The sequence below is a fragment of the Herpailurus yagouaroundi genome, unplaced genomic scaffold (assembly GCF_014898765.1).
Source record: "Herpailurus yagouaroundi ecotype Mexico unplaced genomic scaffold, PumYag 160, whole genome shotgun sequence".
In the NCBI taxonomy this organism is placed as follows: Eukaryota; Metazoa; Chordata; class Mammalia; order Carnivora; family Felidae; genus Herpailurus; species Herpailurus yagouaroundi.
The window spans coordinates 53,712,479-53,736,050 of NW_024412401.1; the positions used below are offsets into that span (position 1 = coordinate 53,712,479).

Below are 23,572 nucleotides of genomic sequence, written 5' to 3' on the forward strand. Positions count from 1 at the left end.
AAGAATTTGCACACACTGAGACCAGCGCTCTAGACGGGATCGTCTTCCTTCACTCCCCAGCACTGGCTGTGCGGAGCTCGCACCCACGGCCAGGGGCCGCCGTCCACGCGGACTGAACAGGACGCAGCCCGGGGGTGCGTCCGCAGTGGCCTCCCCCTGCACTCCCAGCTCACTTCCCAAACGACATGCACCCCTTCACTCCCATTCCAGAACAACTGCACTGCACCTGAAGCTGCCTGAAGGTCTCAGTTTAAGGGCCTTTAATCCTCATGTTCTTAACTTCTAGGCTCACTTGACCGAAAACCCAGTCAGCCAGCCTTCTCTTCCATCTCTGAAGTCCTTATTTTCGTCATTCACCTCTCAGGCCAACGTTCCTCTATGACCTTCACCTCCACGTTACTTGTGGCCAACTGCTTCTCTGTCTCTCTTAACTTCTTCGCTGAATGTCCCCTCCCCCCTCCTCGGTGGCTTACTGCCTCGTTCTTACTGAGGATGTCACCTTCTCTACGGCGCTCTCGGTGACACAGAGGTGGCATTTCTATTTCTCCTTACTTCTAGATAGGCCCTGTGCTGACAAACGCAGCCTTTAGACTATTACTCTCTTATTTCCTCGTAAGCCCTGACTCCTTTGAAGTTTTTACTGCTTACCAGCCACCAATCCTTTCTGTCACTCACAGACTGCCTGGAACGTGCTCCCTTACTGACAATCCCACACGTGAGGGGTCGTTCACCCTCTGTCTCCCACCTTCATCCAAGGGATCTATACTGCCTCTTGTCTTCGATCACAACAGCCATCCATGCACTGGGGCCATGTCTGTCCTACTCACAGCTGTGACCTTAGCATGTATTTGCTCAAGAGCTTATCACGGTAGGGATTACGATCCCCATTACAGACTTAAGAAGAACTACAAGGCCGAAACGTATAGACAGAGATATTAATAATCTATGATAAAAAGGAGAAGCTAGTAGCCTAGCTCCCTAAGAATGACTGTGCCCTGATCCTAGGCAGAGAGAGGCACAGAAAATGTTTTCAATATAAATATGAACAAAAATAATAGAACAACTCTGGGACCATCACTGGGGATTCAAGGGAGGAAAACATACTCATTATCCCGTCTTTCTGAACCGTCTCCGACATCAAACACGAGGTAAGGTTGAAATGGCCAGTCTGATGAACACCGATTGGTTTCAGTCAGTCTACAAAAAAGCAGCCACCATTCAGAATACAAGCTATAAGAAAAAAATTCTCATTATAATTAGTATTTTTTTGTCAGGGAGGAAGCTGGGGATAAGATATCTTCTCAGAATGTGTTTTAGCAAAAGGTAAAACACAGATTTTATTTCTGTTCTCGGCGAGGGCGCGTGGTCTATGCACTTACAGATAACCACGACTAAACAGCACTCATGAGGCAACGAGCGAAAACAGTAAGCCGCAGAACACAGACGGTCTCCGACTTACGATGGTCCCACTTACAATTTTTCGACTTTGCGGTGGTGCAAAAGCAATACGTTTCAGTGGAAATCGCACTGGGAATTGTAAATTGGAATCCTGTCCCGGGCTAGCCACGTGCTGTATGCTCCTCTCACGAGAGCAGCGAGCCGCAGCTCCCAGGCAGCTCCGCGATCACGAGGGTGACCTCCCCTACACTGACAACTACTCCAGTTGTCACTTTCGGTACCGTATTCAGTGCATCACACGGGACATCCAGCACTTTATCACAGAACAGGCTTCGCGTTAAACGACTTTGCCCAGCTGTAGACTAACGTAGGGGTTCTGAGCACATGTCAGCAGGCTGGGCTAAGCTAGGATGCTTGGGAGGGTAGGTTAGGTATATTACATGCCTTTTTGACTTATGTGTATAGGAACATACCTCCGTCATAAGTCAAGGAAAATCTGTACTATGTACAGTATGGTATGATTTTTTCCCCCCCAAGATTAAAAAAGGCGGCGGTGGGGGGGGGGGGGGCCTGGGTGGCTCAATCGGTTAAGCGTCCAACTCCTGATTTCAGCTCAGGTCATGGTCTCAGTTTACGAGATCAAGCCCACGTGGGGCTCTGTGCTGAACATGGAGCCTGCTTGGGATGCTCTCTCTCCCTCTGCCCCTGCCCGCCGATGCTCTCGTGAAATAAACTTAAAAAAAAAAAAAAAAAAGTTTTTAAAAAAGAATTTAAAAAGTCGGGTGCCCGGGTGGCTCTGTCAGTTGCACGTCTGGCTCTTGATTTTGTCTCAGTCGTGATCTCACGGTTCGTGGGATTGAGCCCCACGCTGCGCTCGATGCTCACGGCGCTGAGCCTGCTTGGGATTCCCTCTCTCCCTCTCTCTGTGCCCCTCACCTGCGCTCGCTCTCAAAATAAATACTATAAAATAATTTTAAAGTGAAAAAGTTTTTTAAAAAGATGGGCATAATACAAAGATTGGAAATAGATACAGCAAGATGCTGTGAGTGATTATTTCTGGGTAGCCTAAATAAGGGCAATCTTTCCCCCCTTCTTTTTTGTTTACATACATTTGCTAAAATCAACATGGCTCTTGTAATTAGAAAAAAATTACTAAACCTTTGTTTTACACTTTTTATGACAGGACTGAAGAACATACCAAAATACCTATTCTTCTTAAGCAGCTAACCCTACAGATAAAATAAGCCAATAAGGAATAAACGGAGGGCACCTGGGTGGCTCAGTCAGTTAAGTGTCTGACTCTTGATGTCAGCTCAAGTCATGATCTCACGGTTTGTGAGTTCAAGCCCCCTGTAGGGCTCTGTGCTGAGTGTGGAGCCTGATGTGGATATTCTCTCTCTCTCTCTCTTTCTCTCTCTCTCTCCCTCCCTCCCTTCCTCCCCCCCTCTCTCCTCCCCCCCCCCCCCCCCCAATAAACTTAAAAAAAAAAAAAAAAAGGAATGAACTCACCTATTTGTTTTCAAGCTTCTGTTATAAACGTAATTAGAGGGGAAGAGGCATATGTCTGGGTGCATCCTGTACTGAACAGTAAGCTGTAAAACAGGCAGCCTGCCGATCACATTGTGCTCTACGCTGTCTTCCAGCAGCTTGCAGAAGCGAGCCATCATTGACTGGTCATAGCCATACTCCTGTGCTTTCTGAAAGGGAGGAACCAATTTCCAAGAATTCATTTATACTTTTCCCACTATCATCAACACACTGAGTGGTAATATGGAAATGGCAAGGTTTAGGTGGCGTTGAGATGACCAACAAGCAAAAAATTCAGAGGAAGAGGTTTCTGACTCCGGCCCTTGAAAAGCCATGTAGCTTGACTATAAAAAAGTTCATTTAGAAAATCTACATACGGCTTATGAAAAAGATGTGGTCTTGTAAGTGGCCACAAACTGAAACTATTTTGATGTAAACAGAGGTCGCCGGAAAGAATCAGTAAGAAAAGAAACAAAGAACTGTAACACAGATTTTAACAATAATTTCTAGGGGACTCTCCCACAAATGGAAACATTGACTGTCATCGTACAAGCCTTTTAAAGACCAATTTCTCCATCCATCTGTCCGTCCGTCCATCCAACATACATGGAGCCACTATAGTTTGGGGTGCTGAGACTGCTAAGGTGACTTAGCTCAAGCATCACAGAACAGATGTTCCCATGGAGAAGACCGACAACTGACAGTAATTACTAAGATGATTTCATAAACCCGTTAGTGGGTTACAACCTGGAAAATCAGTGGGATTTTTCAACGGGATCCAGTGGGATCCACTTTTTAATGTCAACATCACACAGATAAGTACCGTGTCTTAAGCAACCTAGATGCAAATGTACTCTGCGGGATGCACGAGGACAACGGAGATGGGAGCTTCACACGCGATGCCTAAGACACGGCACTGAAGACGTGCATGCAAAGTTCACGAATCAAGAGAGTGGTGGAAAAAAGGCGTTACTTCCTAAATCATAGGTTACTTCTGTATGTGATTTTAAAGAGGTTAATGTAACTTAGTATTAGTAGACATTCAACAATTTTATCCACATCCCCAGAAGTTTCTCTCTTCACAAGCTGGCCAAAACCTCATTTTGAATCTTCTTTCTGGGGAAAAAGAAAAAGGTACCACTTCCATACCTGCGAAAAAAACCCCAGTCTATCCTACAGAATGACGTGGATTTCTACGCTCTGACGTGGAAGGATAATCCTGATCTCTTTTTGGACTGGAAAAAAGACAATCTGGCACAGAATGCTTCTGGCCCTTTAAAGCAAACCCTACATATATACAACCACACACAAACCATCTTTTAGGGACTTAGTTACTGACCCCCCCAGATGCCAGCTCCATAATGCAAGCAGGGATTTCTGTCTCTTTTCTTCACTGTCTTAACGCCAGCACCTAGAACAGTGCCCGAATCAGGCTGGCACTCAGTAAACACTGATGGAAAGACACGAATGAGAATAGGCCACAAAATCTGTCAAAGCACTCACAACGATTCTCCTTAAATATAGGTGGACAGAAAGGCAAGTTGAGAAAGTTAACTTTGTAATTATTTTCTAAATCGTTCTCAAGAAGCTGCATTGTTTCGGCAACAATAACAAAAAGGCCGGATTTTTCTCATTTCTGTCGCTTTTATCAATCACCAAAGGAGGTAATAAAGTTGGGGCCCATCAAGAATTTAATCAGTAACTTTGTGAAATAACGTGTTATTCAAAACAAATGCAGTACAACCGGGGCACCTGGGTGGCTCACCCGGAACCGACTCTTGATTTCAGCTCAGGTCACGATCTCACAGTTCTTGAGTTGGAGCTGCGCATCGGGCTCTGTGCTGACGGTGCAGAGCCTGCTTGGGATTCTCCCACTCTCTCCCTCTTCCCCTCCCCGTCCCGTGCTCTCTCGCGCTTTCAACATAAATAAACTTTAAATGAAAAGAAACACGGTACAGAGTTGGCTCTTCCTTACTCCCCCTGAACAAGATCACCAGCAGCTTTTCCCTATGGACACAGGTCTTCACTCAGAGCAGGTGTGATCGCGCAGTGTGCTCAGGTGTGAAACAGCCGCACTATCGTTCTGAATGATTCCAAAGTCAAAACACCATGAGGACAACAAAAACCACACGCTTTCATTCCACGAGTGCACACACACGCTTGGGAAGGATCTGTTCCCTGGGGTTGTTTATGCAGCCAGTACTCTAGATTTGTACAAATCAGCTACGTATTAGTGAAATACACAAACATTATTAAATTCAACGCCATGGTCTACACCTATTCAGATTACCCAAAGCATTTATTAAATCCCAACTCTGGTGGGCATTTATTTCTAGGAGCCCTCTCTGGTGAGGGAACAGGAGAGACAGGCCACTGCCAAGGTGCTGGTCCTTCCCGCAGGCGGGGTTCAGAGCCCCCTTCCTCTCTTCCTGACGCTGCACTTTCAGAGGACGTGAGAAGCACATTTTTTATCCCCCCGACAGGACACAGAATTCTAAAACTGGAAGTGTACTCTAAAAGTACATTTAAAGTGCTCTGTGTAATGTTTTCCTCAAATCTGCATACATTTAAATATAAATCAGGAGGTTGGGAAACTTCTCCTTTTAAAATTTTCCTTGTATTATAGTTTTGGTGTTTATGTACTAAAATGGATCAGATACAGCCCTTAAGATAGCTGCGCGCTGTTTCCCAAAGAAAAAGCCCAATGCACACGGAACACGGGTCTTTCTCGTCTTCTGGTCTTTGACGCTCCCACTGCATGGGTCACGTATGTACATAAGCACAATTAGGAACAGAGGGACATTTTCACAGACTTTTACCTATTAAAATCCAAACGGTGCTTCTCTCTTCTTAGCCATTCCCTACTTTTCCCTCCAAACAGGAGATGATGATCCAAGAAAGCCCCCCCTCCCCCCCCTTTTACAGTATTACGAACGTGAAACAAACGCACCATGGAAATGACCGTGGGAGGGAGCTGTTTTGGGTCTCCGACGAGGATCAGCTTGTTACAACGATGGATGAGCGGGGTAAGAGTCTCCACTTCACAAGACTGCCCAGCCTGGGTAAGAAAGTACAGAATGAAAAGGTATTCTTCATCATCTCTGCTGTTTCTTTATCCCCGTGCGGTTTCTCAAATTCACAAAAGTTCTAACATTCAGAAAAGTATCACACTTTCTCCTTCTGCACTGAATACCAGCCAGGATTTTTGAGTGGACGCTTGTGATGAGTACCGACTTTTTTTTTTTTTTTTTATTAAAATAAAAGAATACTATAAACGGAGAAAAACAGAGAAGGATTTTTCTATGGTTACAAAGGATTTTTCTATGGTTACAACGGACACAAACGCTCTAAACCAGCGAGTGAAAGAACCGCCGCACACGCGTCGTGAGGTCGGCACGGCTCAGGTGCCACGACCACCGGGGAGCCAGCGCGAGCCAGAGCCGTGGGACACCCCAGTTCTGCGCTCTTTGTTCTCGCCGGGCACGTGCCTGAGGGAAGTGCGTGGCGGTGCGTCCCCCTCTCCCTGCCACCCCCCTTCTCCCTTGCTCCTAGCTGGCCTTGTCATCTGCAAGACTCAAGCTTCTCTTCGAGGACACCTTCTTCAAGCGTGTCATCACTTCCCCCGTTTCCATCCTCTCATTTTGGTGAAGCCGGATCTTGGACCAACCCTCCTGCAGCTCGTTTTCCACGTCTTCGGTCTTCTGGCTCTACATTCTGGCAAACGGTAGGTGCCCAACAAATGTCTGCTCCGTGAATGAACTACAAGTCACAGGTGTGAGCTGAAAACACTGTGGCTCAGAGCTGTCCAAAGTTACGTGCGAACTGCCTCGAAAGGGAGCCAGAGCTATTCCGAGCAGAGAGGAGACACTCCTCGGGCAGGGACCAGTCAGGCACCCTTAAGACTATCATCCTAATTCCGGAAAAGCCAGTTAGGCTGTGGGGGGCCGTCAGCAGCACATTTCAACCCAAGAGACCGCGCACACACGCGACGGCAGGTAAACACCAGACGCTCCGAGACCGTTTCCTCCGGGTCCTCGAAGCAGCGCGGCTCCCCGCCCGCCCCGGCTCGGCCCGCACAGCGCCAGCATAAGCCATACGGCCGTTCGGCCGACTGCCCACTGACCTCATCGACGATGACACAACTGAAGGGGACACCCCCTTGCCCACGAAAAGCAGACTCGAGCAGTAAACCGCCACTCGTGCTCAGTGTGCAGCAGATGACGTGGGACTCTAAGATGATGATGCTCTGTGTTTTTTGTGGGCGTCCTTGAACCTAAGACAACAGACACAGGTGAATCAGTATTCAGCCGTCTATAAACCCTTGATGACAGTAGGCCTACTTTTACTGTAAAACAGCCACCATTTATCACGTGACAACAACATTCAGCGAGTCCTGAGGGGGAACCACAGATCTAGAAAACAGCAAGAACGTTCCAGATCATTGGAAACCACCAGAGAGAGAACGCTGTGCTGTGCAGTGAATCTAAGCTCAGAACATGATATAAGCACATTAGGAAAAATTTATTCAGGCTTGATTTGGTCAAAGCAAACTACAATTCTTACAGCAGATGTATGTGGGCAGGTATCAGAATGCGCAGAGATAGTTGTGAAGCAATTATCTGAGTTAAACTGGGGTCACAACTCAGCTAGAAGATACATTTTTCCGTTAGTCGTTAAGCACGTATAGTGTCGTTCTGCCTTTCACAAAGGCTTGTACCCACAGTGACGCCCATGAAAATGAGGAGCACTCTGCTTCCACGGTCGCACAGAGACCGGGGCGGAGCCGGACTGTGAATGACACCTCACACGTACCATTTAGCGTTCAAGCTAATAAGCCAGGGTTCTTATCATTGATTCGCTGAGCCTGGTGCTGCTCCTATAAAGTGGCTCATCCCTGGACACGTGACTTGCTCAGCCACGGACTTGGACTCCCAAGGCGTGTGTGTGTGTGTGTGTGTGTGTGTGTGTGTGTGTGTGTGTGTGTGAGCTTCAGAGGGTGGCAGCTGTGGCCCTCGGGGCACATGTGAAGGCACTGTCACCTTCACACACCTCTCCTCTCGGCCTCCCACGGAGGAACACAGCCAAGTGAAATTAATTCCATGGCCCACAGAACCAAGTGGGGAGCAGCAAACCCCACAATACGTGCAAATACAGACTTCATCCGTAGATTCGGGAGGACTAACTTGGGGCTCGGTTTACAATTTTAATAAAAAGCTTTCCACGGCATTTTGTGCCGAAGTGAACAAACAGCTAATGGAAATATGCACTAAGTGCAACTGTATTTGTTTAGCAATGGAGGGAAGGCTAACAATACATTCAAGGGGAAAATCTCGGCTTAAAAACATGAGTAACGTTACCAGTTGCCGTGACGTGCTCTCCCCGACCCCCACCGGTTTATTAGGGCTGAAATCTGAGGACGAGGATACAGATCTGGCTCATCCCTTGCTCTGAGAAATCTAAATGTTGTTGATTTTAAAAAGATTTTATTTTTAAGTCATCTCCACACCCAGCGTGGGGCTCAAACTCATGACCTCGAGATCAAGAGTCACACGCTCCACTGGCGGAGACAGCCAGGCACCCCCCGATATCTTTATATCCAAAAGAATACTGGGGAAAAAGTTACACGCTACAGAGGATTCTTATGATCAAAAACAAATATGGCGAGTGTAGCTTTCGGCCAAGAACTGCCAAACACGTGCGTGTACTTTCTTAGCTAAACCCCCAGCCGCCATCACTCTACTTGAAGCCGGACAGAAGATGTCTCTTCCTCTTCTTTGTTTAGCATCCCTGGGTGGGCACAAATTTTCTTTAGCAAGGAAAACACCTTCGCGTCTACTTTGACTATTCATCTGATGATTATTATCATAACCGACTTTGCAGTGGGGGGAAGGAGAAGAGCACCTAATGAGTTTTTTTTAATACCTACCCAGACCTAGAAAAGGAGAAGACAATTTATCATCACCTTTCTTAGATCTCAGGTGACAATAAGAAATTCAGGCAAAAAAAAAAAAAAAAAAAAAAGCCAAAGTACGTAATTGCACCATTTTCTCTACTCTCATATTCAAAAAAAGTTTTCATAATAAGCAAAGTTTTAAATGTAACTGAGAGAAGTCCATCGGTTGTGTGAAATAATTCATCATAAAAACAGAGGAAGAAAGAAGGAAAAACCTGGAAAATCCTATAGGTGAACCACTTACCTCTTTAATTTTAGAAGCTAGTTCCTGCCTCTCTTTTGAAACTTTTGCAATTTTTTCATCTAATTCTTGCCTCTGGAAAAAATGACAACGCAATCTTTAAGATTAACCTGAGCACTTTAAAATACTTTCCGGCTGGCTGCCTTACCTTGCAGACGACACTGCCCACTCACCCCACCTGCTCTCCCTTTACCAGCAGAGTCCTGACCCCCGTGCTGCGCTGAGCCGGCCCTCGGGACCGGGGCCTCACGGCCGCTCCGTCCCACCCAACGGCCCGCAGAGACCTTCCCCTGATACGAGTCCTCACACGCAGGCCCCGGGGAGGAGAGGAGCAGCCAGGGCGACGGCAGGCGGCGGCTCTGACAGGACGTCCGGCCGCCCTCGTGACCAGCGCCCGCGCGGCTTCTCCCCGCTCTTCTGGTCTGAGCGGAACGATCCGGCCCTAGCCCAGGACCCCCGAAGCACCCCACCCACGGACCCTAACAGAGGCAGGTGCCCAGGTCCTGCCTGTCTGCACTCCGCCTTGACCTCTTGTGTGGCCCCTCAAGGCCACGACGCGTACTTCCTCCGGGACCTGTGCGTAGTCAATGTGTCTGCTTCGATTTCTCTGTGGTATGGCCCCCGGAGCTCCACGCAGTGTTAATCTGACAAATGCTTAACGATGCACAAGATTGTTCTGTCTGGTGTGTCCCCTGTGTGCTGTCTCTGTCTGCTGGGCAGTGCAACTCCTGGGGCCCTTTCCTCCCCTCATCTCTGGGTGGTTCGCATCCCAGTGATCCCTCTGGCTACAGTGATGGGCACAGAACACAGGCCTGGTGAACCACGGCCCCCATTCCCTTGAAAACAGGGAGGAGATCTGCTTGCACATCCAGGGACCAACCGGACGCCTTCCGTGGCACTGATGCATGGATAGCGGGAGAACGGCCCCCTCTCTTCCTATGGGTTTTCTAAGCCGGGGCGGTGGTGCCCAGAGATGCTGGCATTTACCTTCCCAAGAGAAGAAAGGTCTGACACACAGAAAACCAAATCAAGGGGAAGGTGGAGAAATGCCATCACCTGAGCCCCTGGACCCAGCCTCGCTGAACTGACTCCCAGAGTTCCTAGGCGTGTTGAGTCAGTGAAGTCCCCTTTTTGTCTAATTTGGATTTCTTTAACTTGGGGCGCCTGGGTGGCGCAGTCGGTTAAGCGTCCGACTTCAACCAGGTCACGATCTCACGGTCCGTGAGTTCGAGCCCCGCGTCGGGCTCTGGGCTGATGGCTCAGAGCCTGGAGCCTGTTTCCGATTCTGTGTCTCCCTCTCTCTCTGCCCCTCGCCCGTTCATGCTCTGTCTCTCTCTGTCCCAAAAATAAATAAACGTTGAAAAAAAAAAAAATTTGGATTTCTTTAACTTGCAACTGAAAGATACCTAATCCATTCACTACAGCTTTAATATACGGCAGGCGACGGCAAACTACAGCCTGTGGGCCAAATTCAACTCACCATCTGTTTTTGTAAATAAAGTTTTATTGGAATATAGTCACATCCATTTGTTTGTGAATTCTCTATCACTGCTTTTGGGCTACAACAGCAGAGTTGAGTAGCTGACACAGAGACCATATGGCCTGCAAAGTCTAAATTATGTACGACCTTTACTTTCCAGATGAAGGTCATTAATCCCTGATATAAGGCATACCGCCTTTGTATACATCTTCATACACAGATTCAGCTATCCCGCGATAAACAAATGATATCACATACTCCATGCTAACTTACGTACCTATCAGCTATTAGAAAACATCAATCAAGAAATGTTGAGATACCTGTGTTTCCTTTCCACCTCGGCATAAAGCACGCTGGCGGGAAAGTTCATCTAGCTGATGATCCAGAAATTCCTTTCTTCTATGCATCTCCTGAACATGAGAAGGTAAGTCTTTTTCTAAAAAAAAAAAAAAAAAAAAAAAAAAGAAAAGAATAAGCTAATTCTGACAACTATATACACATATGCATACACAATGAGGAAAAAAACTAGTTCTCGAAGCTACTCTATTTCAAATGTCTCCAAATTACCTTTAATGCCCAAGATATTACCTATCATATAAAAGGAAATAGAAGTAACATTAGTACGTGCCTCAATTAGTACTTACTCATTCTGTGGTTAACTTGGCTGTCCAAACTAAATCTTAGGACCTCATTATTAATAGACTTTTCTGGACCCAGACGTACTAAATTTATATCTCCACAGTTTCCTGTTGATAAAAAAATCGTACTTAGAGAATAATAACAACACTGCCAGTCTCTGTTCATCCTATCTCATAATATCTATTTCTAAGCAAGCATACTAACAATCAGAGAAGGGAGCTAAGATTAATCATCAATCAACTAGACGCCTGAAAGTACACTACAGGATTCATACACATTAGATACGCTTCACAACCACTCTCAAAGCGAGTACTTACCATTTCTACATTTCTACCCAACAAAAGCTTCGGAGGCTGCATACGCAGTACGTTACAAACTTGAGATTCAATTATACCAGCATTTCTCAACCTGTGTTCCGTCCATTCCACAGTAAAATACATTTGGGGAAAGGGGAGTTAAAATAAGATTTCTTAACCTCAGGATGTTTCAGATGGACAAAGACTTTCAGATGTTAACACATATTTGAACTTCCAAGGCAGAATCATATTTTACTATCAGATCCTCCTCGGTCGGCAGAATACTCAGAACGATGTTTCTGAAACTCTCCTCCACATCACAACATCACACTGCTAACTCCAGAATCTAAGGGATACAAAGATGCTGGAAATTCTGTGGAGTAGGTAATTCCAAGAGCTGTAAGCATCACTTAAACAGCTTGTTATTAACCACACTTTCATTTTAGGTTACCGCGGTTTATATATTATTTCATCTAAACATCACCCGCTCCATCATCGGGCTAAATTACAGTGATCACGCGGAGTTTATTAGCACTTATCTGAATGTGACACATCACGTACTTATTTGTTTATTGTTAATCTCCTGCCTGGGAACAAGGTTTTGTTTTGGTCACTGGCTCCAACAGTGGCCAGCAGGTTAAGTACAGGAAGTATAGGTTGAATGAATGAAGGACTTATGAAACAGTTATCTACGACATATTTTTGTTCCCAGTTCAGCTCATTCTTCTAAACGTGAAGCCCTCTTCTCTGGCTAACATTTGCTTGAAGGTTTCAAAACTGCCAATTTTCCTGTTTCCATGAGAAAGGTGGATGGAATTACCTGGAAACTCACCCATGATAAACATCTAGAAATGCTCCACAAACTAAAACTATAACAGACGTCCTTTCAACTGCAGGGTGAGCTCATAGAGATGGGAGACAAATTCCCAGAGGCCAGAAACAAAGAGAAAGCTCAAAACCAGAGCTACAAGACCCCAGGCTGCTGTGGCTTCCCTGAGGGACAGGATACGTTGGGGCTGGCACCGTCTGGGTGCTCAGAATTTTTTACTTTACGTTCAATAAAATACAGAGATGTATGGGGCGCCTGGGTGGCTCAGTCAGTTTAGGCATCCAACTTCAGCTCAGGTCATTGTCTCACAGTCCGTGGGTTCAAGCCCCACGTTGGGCTCTGTGCTGACGGCTCAGAGCCTGAAGCCTGCTTCGGATTTAGTGTCTTCCCCTCCCTGCCCCTCCCTCCCTTCCCTGCCCCTCCCCCGCTCATGCTCTGTCTCTCTGTCTCAAAAATAAGCATTAAAAAAAAATAGAGATTTCAAAATCTTTAAATTTAAAAAAAAAATTTTTTTTTTTAATTTATTTTTGAGACAGAGAGAGAGCATGAGCAGAGGAGGGGCAGAGAAGAGAGGGAGACACAGAATCTGAAGCGGGCTCCAGGCTCTGGGCTGTCAGCACAGAGTCCGACGTGGGGCTCGAACTCACGGACCGTGAGATCATGACCTGAGCTGAAGTCGGACGCCCAACCACCAACTGAGCCACCCAGGCGCCCCTAAAAATCTTTAGTTCTACTGAGAGTTTGCCAAATGTCTACGTTGGCAAAACTACCATTCCAGTGAAGGTACAGAAATTTTATCACGGAGGCTTGAATTTTAAAGCCTGCTAGAAAGGAAAAGGGCCTGGAAGAGATGGGAAGAAGAAGTGAATGGACTTAGCTGGGAAAAACTAAATTCTTTCCCAGGACTTTCCAACCATAGGCCCGCCCATGTCACGTGTGGACTCAGAGACTACATACATAAAACAGGGAATGACAAAGGTGACCCAATCAAAATACAGTGGCGATTTTTTAAATTTGACTACAATGAGCAACTTTTTGCCAGTATATTTTAAAACACCTAAGAGGAAGTGTAAATTTTTCATGGATATTAGCCACTTTCTGAGGAAGTGGCTAACATGAATTAGCCAAATTCAGTAAAATTACAGAAACCCTGGGGTGCCTGGGTGGCTCAGTCGGTTAAGCGTCCGACTTTGGCTCAGGTCATGCATAATCTCAGGGATCGTGAGTTCCAGCCCCACATCGGGCTCCGCGCTGACAGCTCAGAGCCTGGAGCCTGCTTTGGATTCTGTGTCTCCCTCTCTCTCTGCCCCTCCTCGCTCACACTCTGGTTTCTCTCTCAAAAATAAACAAACATTAAAAATATACATATAGGGGCGGCTGGGTGGCGCAGTCGGTTAAGCGTCCGACTTCAGCCAGGTCACGATCTCGCGGTCCGTGAGTTCGAGCCCCGCGTCGGGCTCTGGGCTGATGGCTCAGAGCCTGGAGCCTGTTTCCGATTCTGTGTCTCCCTCTCTCTCTGCCCCTCCCCCGTTCATGCTCTGTCTCTCTCTGTCCCAAAAATAAATAAAAAACGTTGAAAAAAAAATTAAAAAAAATAAATAAATAAAATAAAATAAAAATATACATATATATATAGAAACCCTAAATAGACATGTAACAGTTAAGGACGTTTAGACACCATATTGAAACTTACCCTTCTGTCAAAAAAAAAAAAAAAAAAAGACAATAAACAAACACTATAAACAAATCAATCTTCAAGGAATAATCTCTTTCGTATATAAAACATTCCAAAGAATAAACACAAAAATTCTCCCCAATTCCATTTTTAAGGTCAGTGTAACTAAAACCAAAGATATGACAAAGAAAAATCGCAGGCCGGCCTCATTTAGGAGTACTAATTTTAAAATCCTAAATAAAACACCAGCAATCTAGCAACATGTTAAAAAATCATAATACGTGACCAAGCTGGCCTTACTCTAGGAACCCAAGACATTTTAACGTTAGATAAACACTGCAATCTGCCACAACAACAGACTAAAGAAAAGTTTCATTATCATTTTCAACAGATGCAACTAGAAAAATGCATGCAATGAACCCCAAAAGCCCTTCACAAGAAAAAGGAACGAAAAAGGAAACTGCTTTAACCCGATAAAGGGTGAAGACTAAAACCCAGAAACCGACACCATACTGAACGGCAAAGGTGTCCCAGGCCTTTCTTTAAGGAGGCTCGGGGCGGCTGGAAGGAGTAACAGGAGCGGAACATGAAGGCAATGGGAAAGAACACGGTTCTCTCCTGTGGCCACAAGACGTTTTCTAAGAAAGCTCAAACTGCACCCTGGCTGCTGGCTGGCCTCGCCTGGCCCCGGCCCTGCTGCCCTGTCCACACAGGCCCGAGTGCCGCCCTCACGTGGCTGGTCAGGGAAGGGACAGGCGTGTTAAAACCACACCACTGCATGTGCGTGGGAGCTGCTCCTGGGCGTGTCAACTGCTACAACCACTTTTGGGAAGAATCTGGTACTATCTACAAAACTGAAGATGCACAAGTCCTTCAACCCAACATATTCACTGCACGGTGTTCCTTCGCTTAGAGCAGCGCTTTTATAAACCCTTGACCTTGACCGATCCTATGAAGTATGCTTGATCTCGAGACCCAGTACAACCGACGCACCTGCCCGACGAAACAGGTTTCACGAACCAGTACTTCCCCTCGCTGCTAGATCACACTGGAAATAGGACAGTAAACAAATCCCCAAACCGCACCTTGGCGGAGCTAACTTCGGTCTAGCTCTACTGCATGGCAATGTTCTCTCGCCTCTGGTCATTTTTATGGAGAGTAACTTCAGGAGCTCCCCACAGGCCCCCAACCCTTTCCCACGGCTAACTCCTGATTGCTCTGCAGGTTTCATCTCAGACGGCACGTCCCCCAGAAGTCTTCCCTAACCGCCCCCCCCCGCCCCGAGACTAAACCAAGGGCCGCTCTAAGATGTTTGCCAAGTATCCACATTTTACCGCTTACAGAACATACGGCTTTGTTTCTAACTGTCCACTGATCCACTTCCTCGTTACTGTCTCTTGGAAGGCCTCCCTGTTGAAACCTCAGCACTGAGCACAGTGCCTTGCAACAGAGTAAGTAAGTGCTCAACAAAATGTGCTCAATGAATCAATGAGCACGTATGGGCCACAGCCCCAAGCAGAAGTTATTACCAGAAGTGGCTCGCATTCAAAACGGCCCACACTAGGGGCGCCTGGGTGGCGCAGTCGGTTAAGCGTCCGACTTCAGCCAGGTCACGATCTCGCGGTCCGTGAGTTCGAGCCCCGCGTCAGGCTCTGGGCTGATGGCTCAGAGCCTGGAGCCTGTTTCCGATTCTGTGTCTCCCTCTCTCTCTGCCCTTCCCCCGTTCATGCTCTGTCTCTCTCTGTCCCAAAAATAAATAAACGTTGAAAAAAAAATTAAAAAAAAAAAAAAAACAAAAACAAAACGGCCCACACTAAACAATGAAAACAAAACCAAAAACAAATGAAACGCCCATAGAAGGATCATACCCAAAGGATTCTTCTTGTCTTTACACTTCTCTTTAAATTCGAGGATGATTTTTTTCATAAGTTCATCAACAGCCGCGTTGGAAGGCGCACACACAAGAACACGGTTTTGTTTGATTTTGGCATTGGAGTTTTCATCCGAACGCCCCTTCCTCTGGTTCTACAATTGGACACACACACGCCGAAAAGACAGACAACAAGAAATACTAATGAGCTTGGGCACAGAATTTTCCAGTTTTTCTCTACTTCCACACATATCCCAAAGTTCTCTTCGTAAACAGTTAAAAATACAAAACAGCACCTACATCTTACACGGACGTTTAGATTGCCTCTAAACGTAACATTTTATCATAGCTTCTCTGAGCCTCTCCTCACTCTCCGCTTATGTTACTGTGTATTCAATCCAACCCAAGTGTAGCCCAGGAATGCATTCCACACAGTTTCTCTGCATTAGACGTGACCCACAATAAAGCCAGGAGGCCACCATCCCAGCCCTTCAGATTAGTGTCACACAGGACAGGTCGCTGAAAAGATCCACAAAAGTGCAGGGAAAAGACCCCTGGCAGTTATTTGCACGTGTCAGTTAATTCAAGGGCAATGACGCGCTCGGCTAACAGCACTGGCGGCCCTCACACACTCTACCTCTGTCAGCAGGCGGTACAGGAGGCCAACGATAGTTTTTGATTTTCCTGTTCCAGGTGGTCCATGAATCAAACAGATCTTGGCAACTGATGGGGAGTGTTTGACCATGGCGTATGCAGTTTCTATCGCTTTCTTTTGGTCTTCGTTGAAATCTTTCAAGTAGGCGATCTATGCAAAAGACAGGAGTGGGAATGAGTTGCTCTTCCTGGAGTGGCATGGGAGAGGAAGACAAACCTCCACTGCAATGTCTTCCAACCTTTACCAGACAGAAGCTTCGGTTATGATCGACCAAGACCCCAAAGTCACCTTTAATCTAAAGAACCACTATCGCTACCATAAAGGAAGTTACTCAGCAGTGTCTACAGGCTTCAGCCCATCTACAAATACTGCAACAGTATTTTTATTCGTGATTCTTACAGAGATGATCGCAATAAACTGTTCTACAGTTTCCTTCTATTTATTCTTTGGTCCTTCCCATTTTAGTTCATTCTTTCCTTAGTAAAAAAAACATTCCCAGACTTTCCTAACCCAAGCGGTACAGTGAAAGAACATGGATTTGGGGTCAGATCTAAGTCTCAAAGCCAGTTTCGCTCACAGGTGAGGTCTCCAAAGCTCTAAGCTCCCTGAGCCTCCACCTGGGCCATCCGTGACATCCGGGGTCCCCTGGAGGGCGATCAGGGAATGCACACTGCACAGGAAGGCCCCAGCACACAGCAGCGGCCCTAACACCGCCACCTTTCCCTGGCCTTTGTCCGCGTTGATTTCCTGGAACCAACATACAGCTCTCACGGGGAGAAAATCCGCGTTGATGCCAAGTGGCAACTCCATCTGTGTACCTGCAACAACACCCGCCAACGCTCCATCATTCACGTGCCAAATCAGCTCTATTAATCTGCTCCTACTTCTCAACTGCAATCAGCTGACGAGCATTTAAATAGGATGCTCATGTAACGATTGAATGCTGGTCTTTGGGCACAACTTCGATTCTTTATTGTACTACGCATTTTTTCCTCGAGGTGAGCTGAGTAACAACACAGCACATACTGTGCCGTATTAAAGACAATTAAGCACGAAACAATGTCACTGTGCATGCACAGCGGGACGTCTTTGTCACAACAACAGGAATATACAGCAGATAAAAACGCGAAGCTCTGACACTGACATGCAATTCTCTGACTTTCTGTTCTTATTAAACCATCACTCACGATTCTCTCAGACGTCGTAGTCAGTAAATCTTTCGTACAGAAGTCCATGGGGTTTGGGTTCAGAACAGCTCTGGCTAGTTGGTTCCGTCCACTCAACAAAGACATGGCTTTCAACTTCCTTTGTGTGGTTACCAGAGAACTGATTACAGTGCATTTCACGAGTTCATTTAAACTGAGTGGCAAATTATCTTGAGTCTGGATGGAAAGGGAACACTCAGATTTCCCATTACGCACTATTATCAAGAAGGAGAAAAAGCAGTTTCAGTTGTCAGTGAATAATGCCGGGCAGCTACAAAGAATGGTGTATTCAGAATGATGTATTTTATAACCTATGTTTTTTGTACGATAGAGCATTCAAGTTATTCACTCACAAGTTTACCGACAGCCTCCTGAGACTCAGGCAGTGTTCCTGTCCTCAAGAGGCTTATTTTCTAGAAGAGGGACACAGATAACCAAACAAACATGTCAGGCAGTGACAAGCACTACGAAGGAAGCAGAGAAAGGGGATGAACAAGTGACTGACGGGGGATGTCAGGGAGGGGACACTGTAGACAGGAGAGTCGGGAGGGTCTTCCTGATAAGACGGTATCTGAGCAGCAACTTGAAAGAAAGGAGCACGCCGTGCAGCTGGGCGCACTCAGACGGTTCCGCCAGTTGCCCCTGTCTGGGGAGAGGGAGCCAGTGGCAGAGAATCAGCAGCTGTGAGGCCCAAGAAGCAGAGCTACGCCTGGAGTATCTCAGGCACGGGAAGAAGCCTCGCGCCGCTGGAAGGAGAAGCAGGGAGACGCGTGCCGCCAGAGTCACAGAGTGAAACGGGGCTCCGTTTTACACGGCTCCGCACGTCACAACACTGGCTCTGAACCCCGTTCCGAGTCAGGCACAAAGCCACAGGGCGGTTCTGTGCCGGCAAGCGAGGTGCTCAGACTTGCACCTTAGAAGCATCGCTCTTACTGCAGGATGACGAATACAGTGCCACGGGAAAAGCACAGAAGCAAAAAGGCCGCTCCGGTGGCCGCTGCGGTCATCTAGGTTAAAGCTAGCGGTCGTGTGGACCGGGATGCAGCAGCAGAGGTGGGGCGTGGATTTTAAATACTCGCAAAGGGAGAGTCAGCAGGATTTGCTGACGGAGTGTGCATGGAGGGTGTGAGAGGAAGAAGGGATCCAGGATGACTGAGGTTTCGGGCCTGAGCAACTAAAAAACAAAAGGCATCCCACTTACTGAGATGGAAAAACAGAGGAGTAGAGGTCAGGCAGAAAATGGAGTGTTTCTTTGGATCTTTTTGTCTAACAGCTCTGCACACAGAGAGGTCACATAGTTGGGACGCTCGAGGAGTCTGGAGGGAGACGATCTTAGAAATCTAAATTTGGCTAATGTCACTACTTGTGAGAGTCAAAAGCACAGATCAAGCCACGTCCCCCTGCCGCCGCTCCCCTAAATGCATCTACAGGGAGGACTGAGCCGGACCACAGTGAGGACATAAATGCGGCATGCCCAGCACAGGTGCAGCAGGACGCTGAACTCTGAGGAGTTTTTAAGATTTGATGGAAGAAGGTGAATGAAGGAATAATGAAATCGTGTTCTCTTCACATAATTGAGACTAACAAAGCGGCAATGTTAAAAAGGCCGCTTGCCAGGCGATCTAGAACGTGGACGACCCTGCAGTCAAACAAACGCAGGTTTCTGTTCTGGGCCTACCATTTAATACTGAGAATGACCTTCGAGAAGTTACATGACATCCCTGAGCCCTGATGTCCTGACAGGTGGGAAGACAGAGTTCTGCTCTGCAAGGCCTTGGGGAAGATGCTGAACGTGTGCAGGAAGGACAAGGCACGGGGTCCAGCACGCAGCAGGTCCTTGCTAGATCAACCTGACATTCCTCCTGTTCTGCTCCTCCCACGAGAGAAGTCCCTATGACACAAGGGATGCGAGCAACGGAAACAGCAAACTCTTCAAGTCGCCTTGCAACGACTTACATGTTTGGTCTTCTCATTGACAATGAGCCACAAAACCAAGGCTGGAACGTGATTTAAGATATAGAAGACAGAGGGTCTGCACATTGTTTCATAATAATCACAATGACAGATGAAGGAATGTACCAGAAAGAGAGGACGTTACAAAAGAAAGCTTTTAAATCATAAGTCTAGAGCAGTTAGGTGCTGGGCCTTTCCCAGATGAATCTAGAAAAACTAAAAAAAAAAAAAAAACTCCGAATGACAAATAATCAAGCTAGCAAATGCATGTCTGGTACACGCGTAACAAACGTGGCCAGTAGAGTACGTCTCAGAGGGAAATTAAAACATGAAGTTCTGACAGATTTCTCCTTACTGTCTCATTATTTACTTACTGACTGAAGTGCGGCGAAATTTATGAACATAACCGCAGTGATATTCGTGGAGATCCGGCATGCGATTTCTCTCTGTGTTCTTCTTCTCTCCATTTTGTTTTTCAAGAACCAAAAACACCAAATCATTTTCCTTTGGATGCAGCTGTTTAGTTAGTTCACATTCCTCAAGATGAACTATCAAAGAAGAAGAAGTCGGCATTTACTCTAACAGAATTATTTTACGTAAGATTAACTTAAAGGGTGTTAAACCCTTGTACTAAGTTCTAGCAAGTTACAGCACCCAGTAAACTGTAACGTACTTTAAAATAATAGGTCTAAGCCAGTCAACATGTTCAAATAGTGATCATACAGGGTTATGTTTCTTAACAATGGCTAAAAAGCCAAAATAAATAACACTGTAATATTCCAAAGCAGTTAATAGCTTTCCTTTCCTTGTAGTTTTCGTTTTTAACCAAGAAATTTTCTCTTTTGTTCCTCGTTTTCAAAATCCTAGGAGAAACTCTAAAAAACGGATCCAAGGATATGTAAGAGTTTTGAGCCTACTGCTGGCATTTCAGGGGGGAAGGGGGAAAGGACAGTTGTAAACTATCTGGGGCTGGGAAAACAGAGCAAGCACTAGAACAAAGAAGTTCAGTGCCAACCGCCAGACCCAGCAATAATACACTGAACTGAAATACAAGGCACTGGGATCCGGTAGGCTGAACCACTGAAGCAAAACAAGATTTTAATATGTGTGAGATAAGAAACACCTGTTTGAAGGCATCAGAGACCAAATACGACAGTGAAGAGTTACTGTGCGGAGAGATCCAGAAGAATCTGGAAACCCACTGGAGTCAGCCCTGTACTTCCCCTAGAAACATTTGAACTATTCTTGGAGTGGCAGCCAACGGGCCAGGCTGTACCTGGGACGGCCTTGGTGGACTAAAAAGACAAGAACTGGCGTCCAGGGCCTGCACAGAATAGGGACCCTGAGAGACTAAGGACCACACCCAAGGATGAAGCAGAACCAAACCCGTCTTGACCTGGGCTGCGCGGCCCGGCTTCCAAACACCTGGATGCTTCAAAAGCACAATCCCTTAAAACTGGATTAAGATGATCCCGTAACGTAGGTGCCCCCAGAAGCCTGGTAGAGGCAAAAGGAAATCCTCTCTGGAAGAAGGCAGTATCATCCCAGGCCTCCAATTATTTTTATAAATAACTTTCCCGAGATAATGACACACACCAGCGATAAGCAAAGCCCAAGGAAAGAAGAAATATACAAACTGGTAGAATCAATAAGCAAAAAAGGACTGTCCTGGGGGCTACAGATTAAATTTCACGCAGTTTAGAACACAAGCAAGGGGTGCCTGGGTGTCGCAGTTGGTTAAGCATCCACTCTAGATTTCGGCTCAGGTCATGCTCTCACGGTCCCTTGAGTCTGAGCACCGCACAGGGCTCTGTGCTGACGGCACAGAGCCTGCTTGGGTTTGTCTCCCTCTCTCTCTGCACCTTCCCCGCCTGCACTCTCTCTCAAAGTAAATAAATAAAGTTAAAAAAAACACAATTAAAAATACATGACAACAAGAGCATACAAAGTGGCATGGGGATGGATACATTAGAGTCTTGTAAAGGTTTTGCCTTATCAATGGAGACACTTAAAATATCTATTAAAACTGTAGACTCTGATAAATCAAAGGTACATGTTGTAAGTTTCACCTAACTATTCTAAAACAGCAAAAGAAGTATAAATTGAGGTATACTTTCCAAAGTAACAGGAAGAAAAAATGAAAAGAAATGTTAAAATGGGAAAAAAGTAAAAGTATTTAACCAAAACAAAAGGTAATAAACTTAATATATAATTAAGTCCATTTACTTCTATTTCATTTCATGGTGTGTGTTTTTTAATTCACCTCTGATTTAATGGTTCAAAGTCTCCAATGTGTGTCAAAAGTATAATCTCCTTCTATCAGTTTTTTCTTTAAATATATTTTCAGAGGGGCGCCTGGGTGGCGCAGTCGGTTAAGCGTCCGACTTCAGCCAGGTCACGATCTCGCGGTCTGTGAGTTCGAGCCCCGCATCGGGCTCTGGGCTGATGGCTCAGAGCCTGGAGCCTGTTTCCGATTCTGTGTCTCCCTCTCTCTCTGCCCCTCCCCCGTTCATGCTCTGTCTCTCGCTGTCCCAAAAATAAATAAACGTTGAAAAAAATAAATAAATAAATAAATATATTTTCAGATATATATGTGTTATGAACTGTCGTATCTTCGGTTGAACAAAACTCATCATGAAAGATTCCCTTTTCGTATAATGCTTTTTTGTCTTACAGTCTATTTAGTCTGATATTAACAGAGCTAAACAAGTCTTCTTTTAGTTGAATTTGCATGAGTATCCTTCTCCAATCTTTTTGTCAACCTTTTCTTCTGTTTACCTGTGTTACTTGTTCACACATACAGTGCGTTATCATGTCGTATTATATTATTCTTTTCTCTGAGAGAGAGAGCACGTGTGTGCGCACACACCAGCAGGGGAGGAGCAGAGGGAGAGGGAGCGAGGGAATCTTCAGCAGGCTCTCCACACCCAGCGCAGAGCCCGATGATGCGGAGCTCGATCTCAACGACCATGGGATCATGACCTGAGCTGAAATCAAGAGTCAGACAGACGCTCAACCGACTGAGCCAGCCAAATGCTCCTCATGTTATATTAGCGCCGAAATACCATTTTCTTCTACAGGATGCTAAGGCTAACTTAGGCAACTGCAAGTTCAGAGACGGGATAAAAGAACAGAGAGGATACTGGTCCTATCAGATAGCAGGCCAACTCTCAAAGACTTGCAGAGTCCTATCTAAAGGGCTTGAATTACAATGGTTAGAAACACAAGTATACTTAAATTCATGTATTTATGAAATTTTTTTAAAAAGCACAATGGTCAACACCAGTGCTTGTAGTGAATTAACTCATTATTTTGAAAAGTGATCAAGAGTCAAGAACTTTTCTACCTTTCTTTATGAAGTATACCACAGAGTAACCGAATAATAGAGAGAAATTTGTCTTTACATAACTATTCCGGGGGAGCCTGGGTGGCTCAGCTGTGCTGACGGCTCGGAGCCCGGAGCCTGCTTCGGATTCTGTGTCTCCCTCTCTCTCTGCCCCTCTCCTGCTTGCGCTCTGTCTCTCTCCTTCTCTCAAAAAATAAACATTTAAAAAAAAAATTTTTTTTTAAAAGAACTATTCCAGCTAATAAATGAAGAAATGATCAAATAAAAACATCAGCATTCTGTACCTTTAATAAATTCACCTAGGCAGTAAGCATCAACAGCTGTAAATATTACGGAAAGAAATCAGAGATTCATGCACCTCCTGGAAAAGGAACATGCCACCACCTATGAAACAGTTTTGCCAAAAACAGTAAATCAAACTCGAATCTGATTGTGCCTGCAGATACAACTATTGACTTACAGGAAACACAAATGGCAAACATGCTTAACCAACACCAGGGAGACA

At 45.9% G+C, this 23,572-nt stretch overlaps 1 protein-coding gene across 7 annotated transcripts in view; it reads right to left on the minus strand.

The window, feature by feature from the left end:
- SETX (senataxin) overlaps nt 1-23,572 on the minus strand; it is a 65,583-nt gene that overhangs the window by 12,969 nt on the left and 29,042 nt on the right. For all 7 annotated transcript variants that reach the window (XM_040482718.1, XM_040482716.1, XM_040482717.1 and 4 more), the window contains 11 exons: nt 20,096-20,269; nt 17,751-17,983; nt 16,546-16,713; nt 15,907-16,063; nt 11,244-11,345; nt 10,920-11,035; nt 9,123-9,194; nt 7,049-7,198; nt 5,876-5,983; nt 2,908-3,095; nt 1,105-1,197 (listed from right to left, as the gene is read on the minus strand). In XM_040482718.1, coding sequence (XP_040338652.1) covers nt 1,105-1,197; nt 2,908-3,095; nt 5,876-5,983; nt 7,049-7,198; nt 9,123-9,194; nt 10,920-11,035; nt 11,244-11,345; nt 15,907-16,063; nt 16,546-16,713; nt 17,751-17,983; nt 20,096-20,269 — 1,561 coding nt within the window. The remainder of the gene's footprint in view (nt 1-1,104; nt 1,198-2,907; nt 3,096-5,875; nt 5,984-7,048; nt 7,199-9,122; nt 9,195-10,919; nt 11,036-11,243; nt 11,346-15,906; nt 16,064-16,545; nt 16,714-17,750; nt 17,984-20,095; nt 20,270-23,572) is intronic.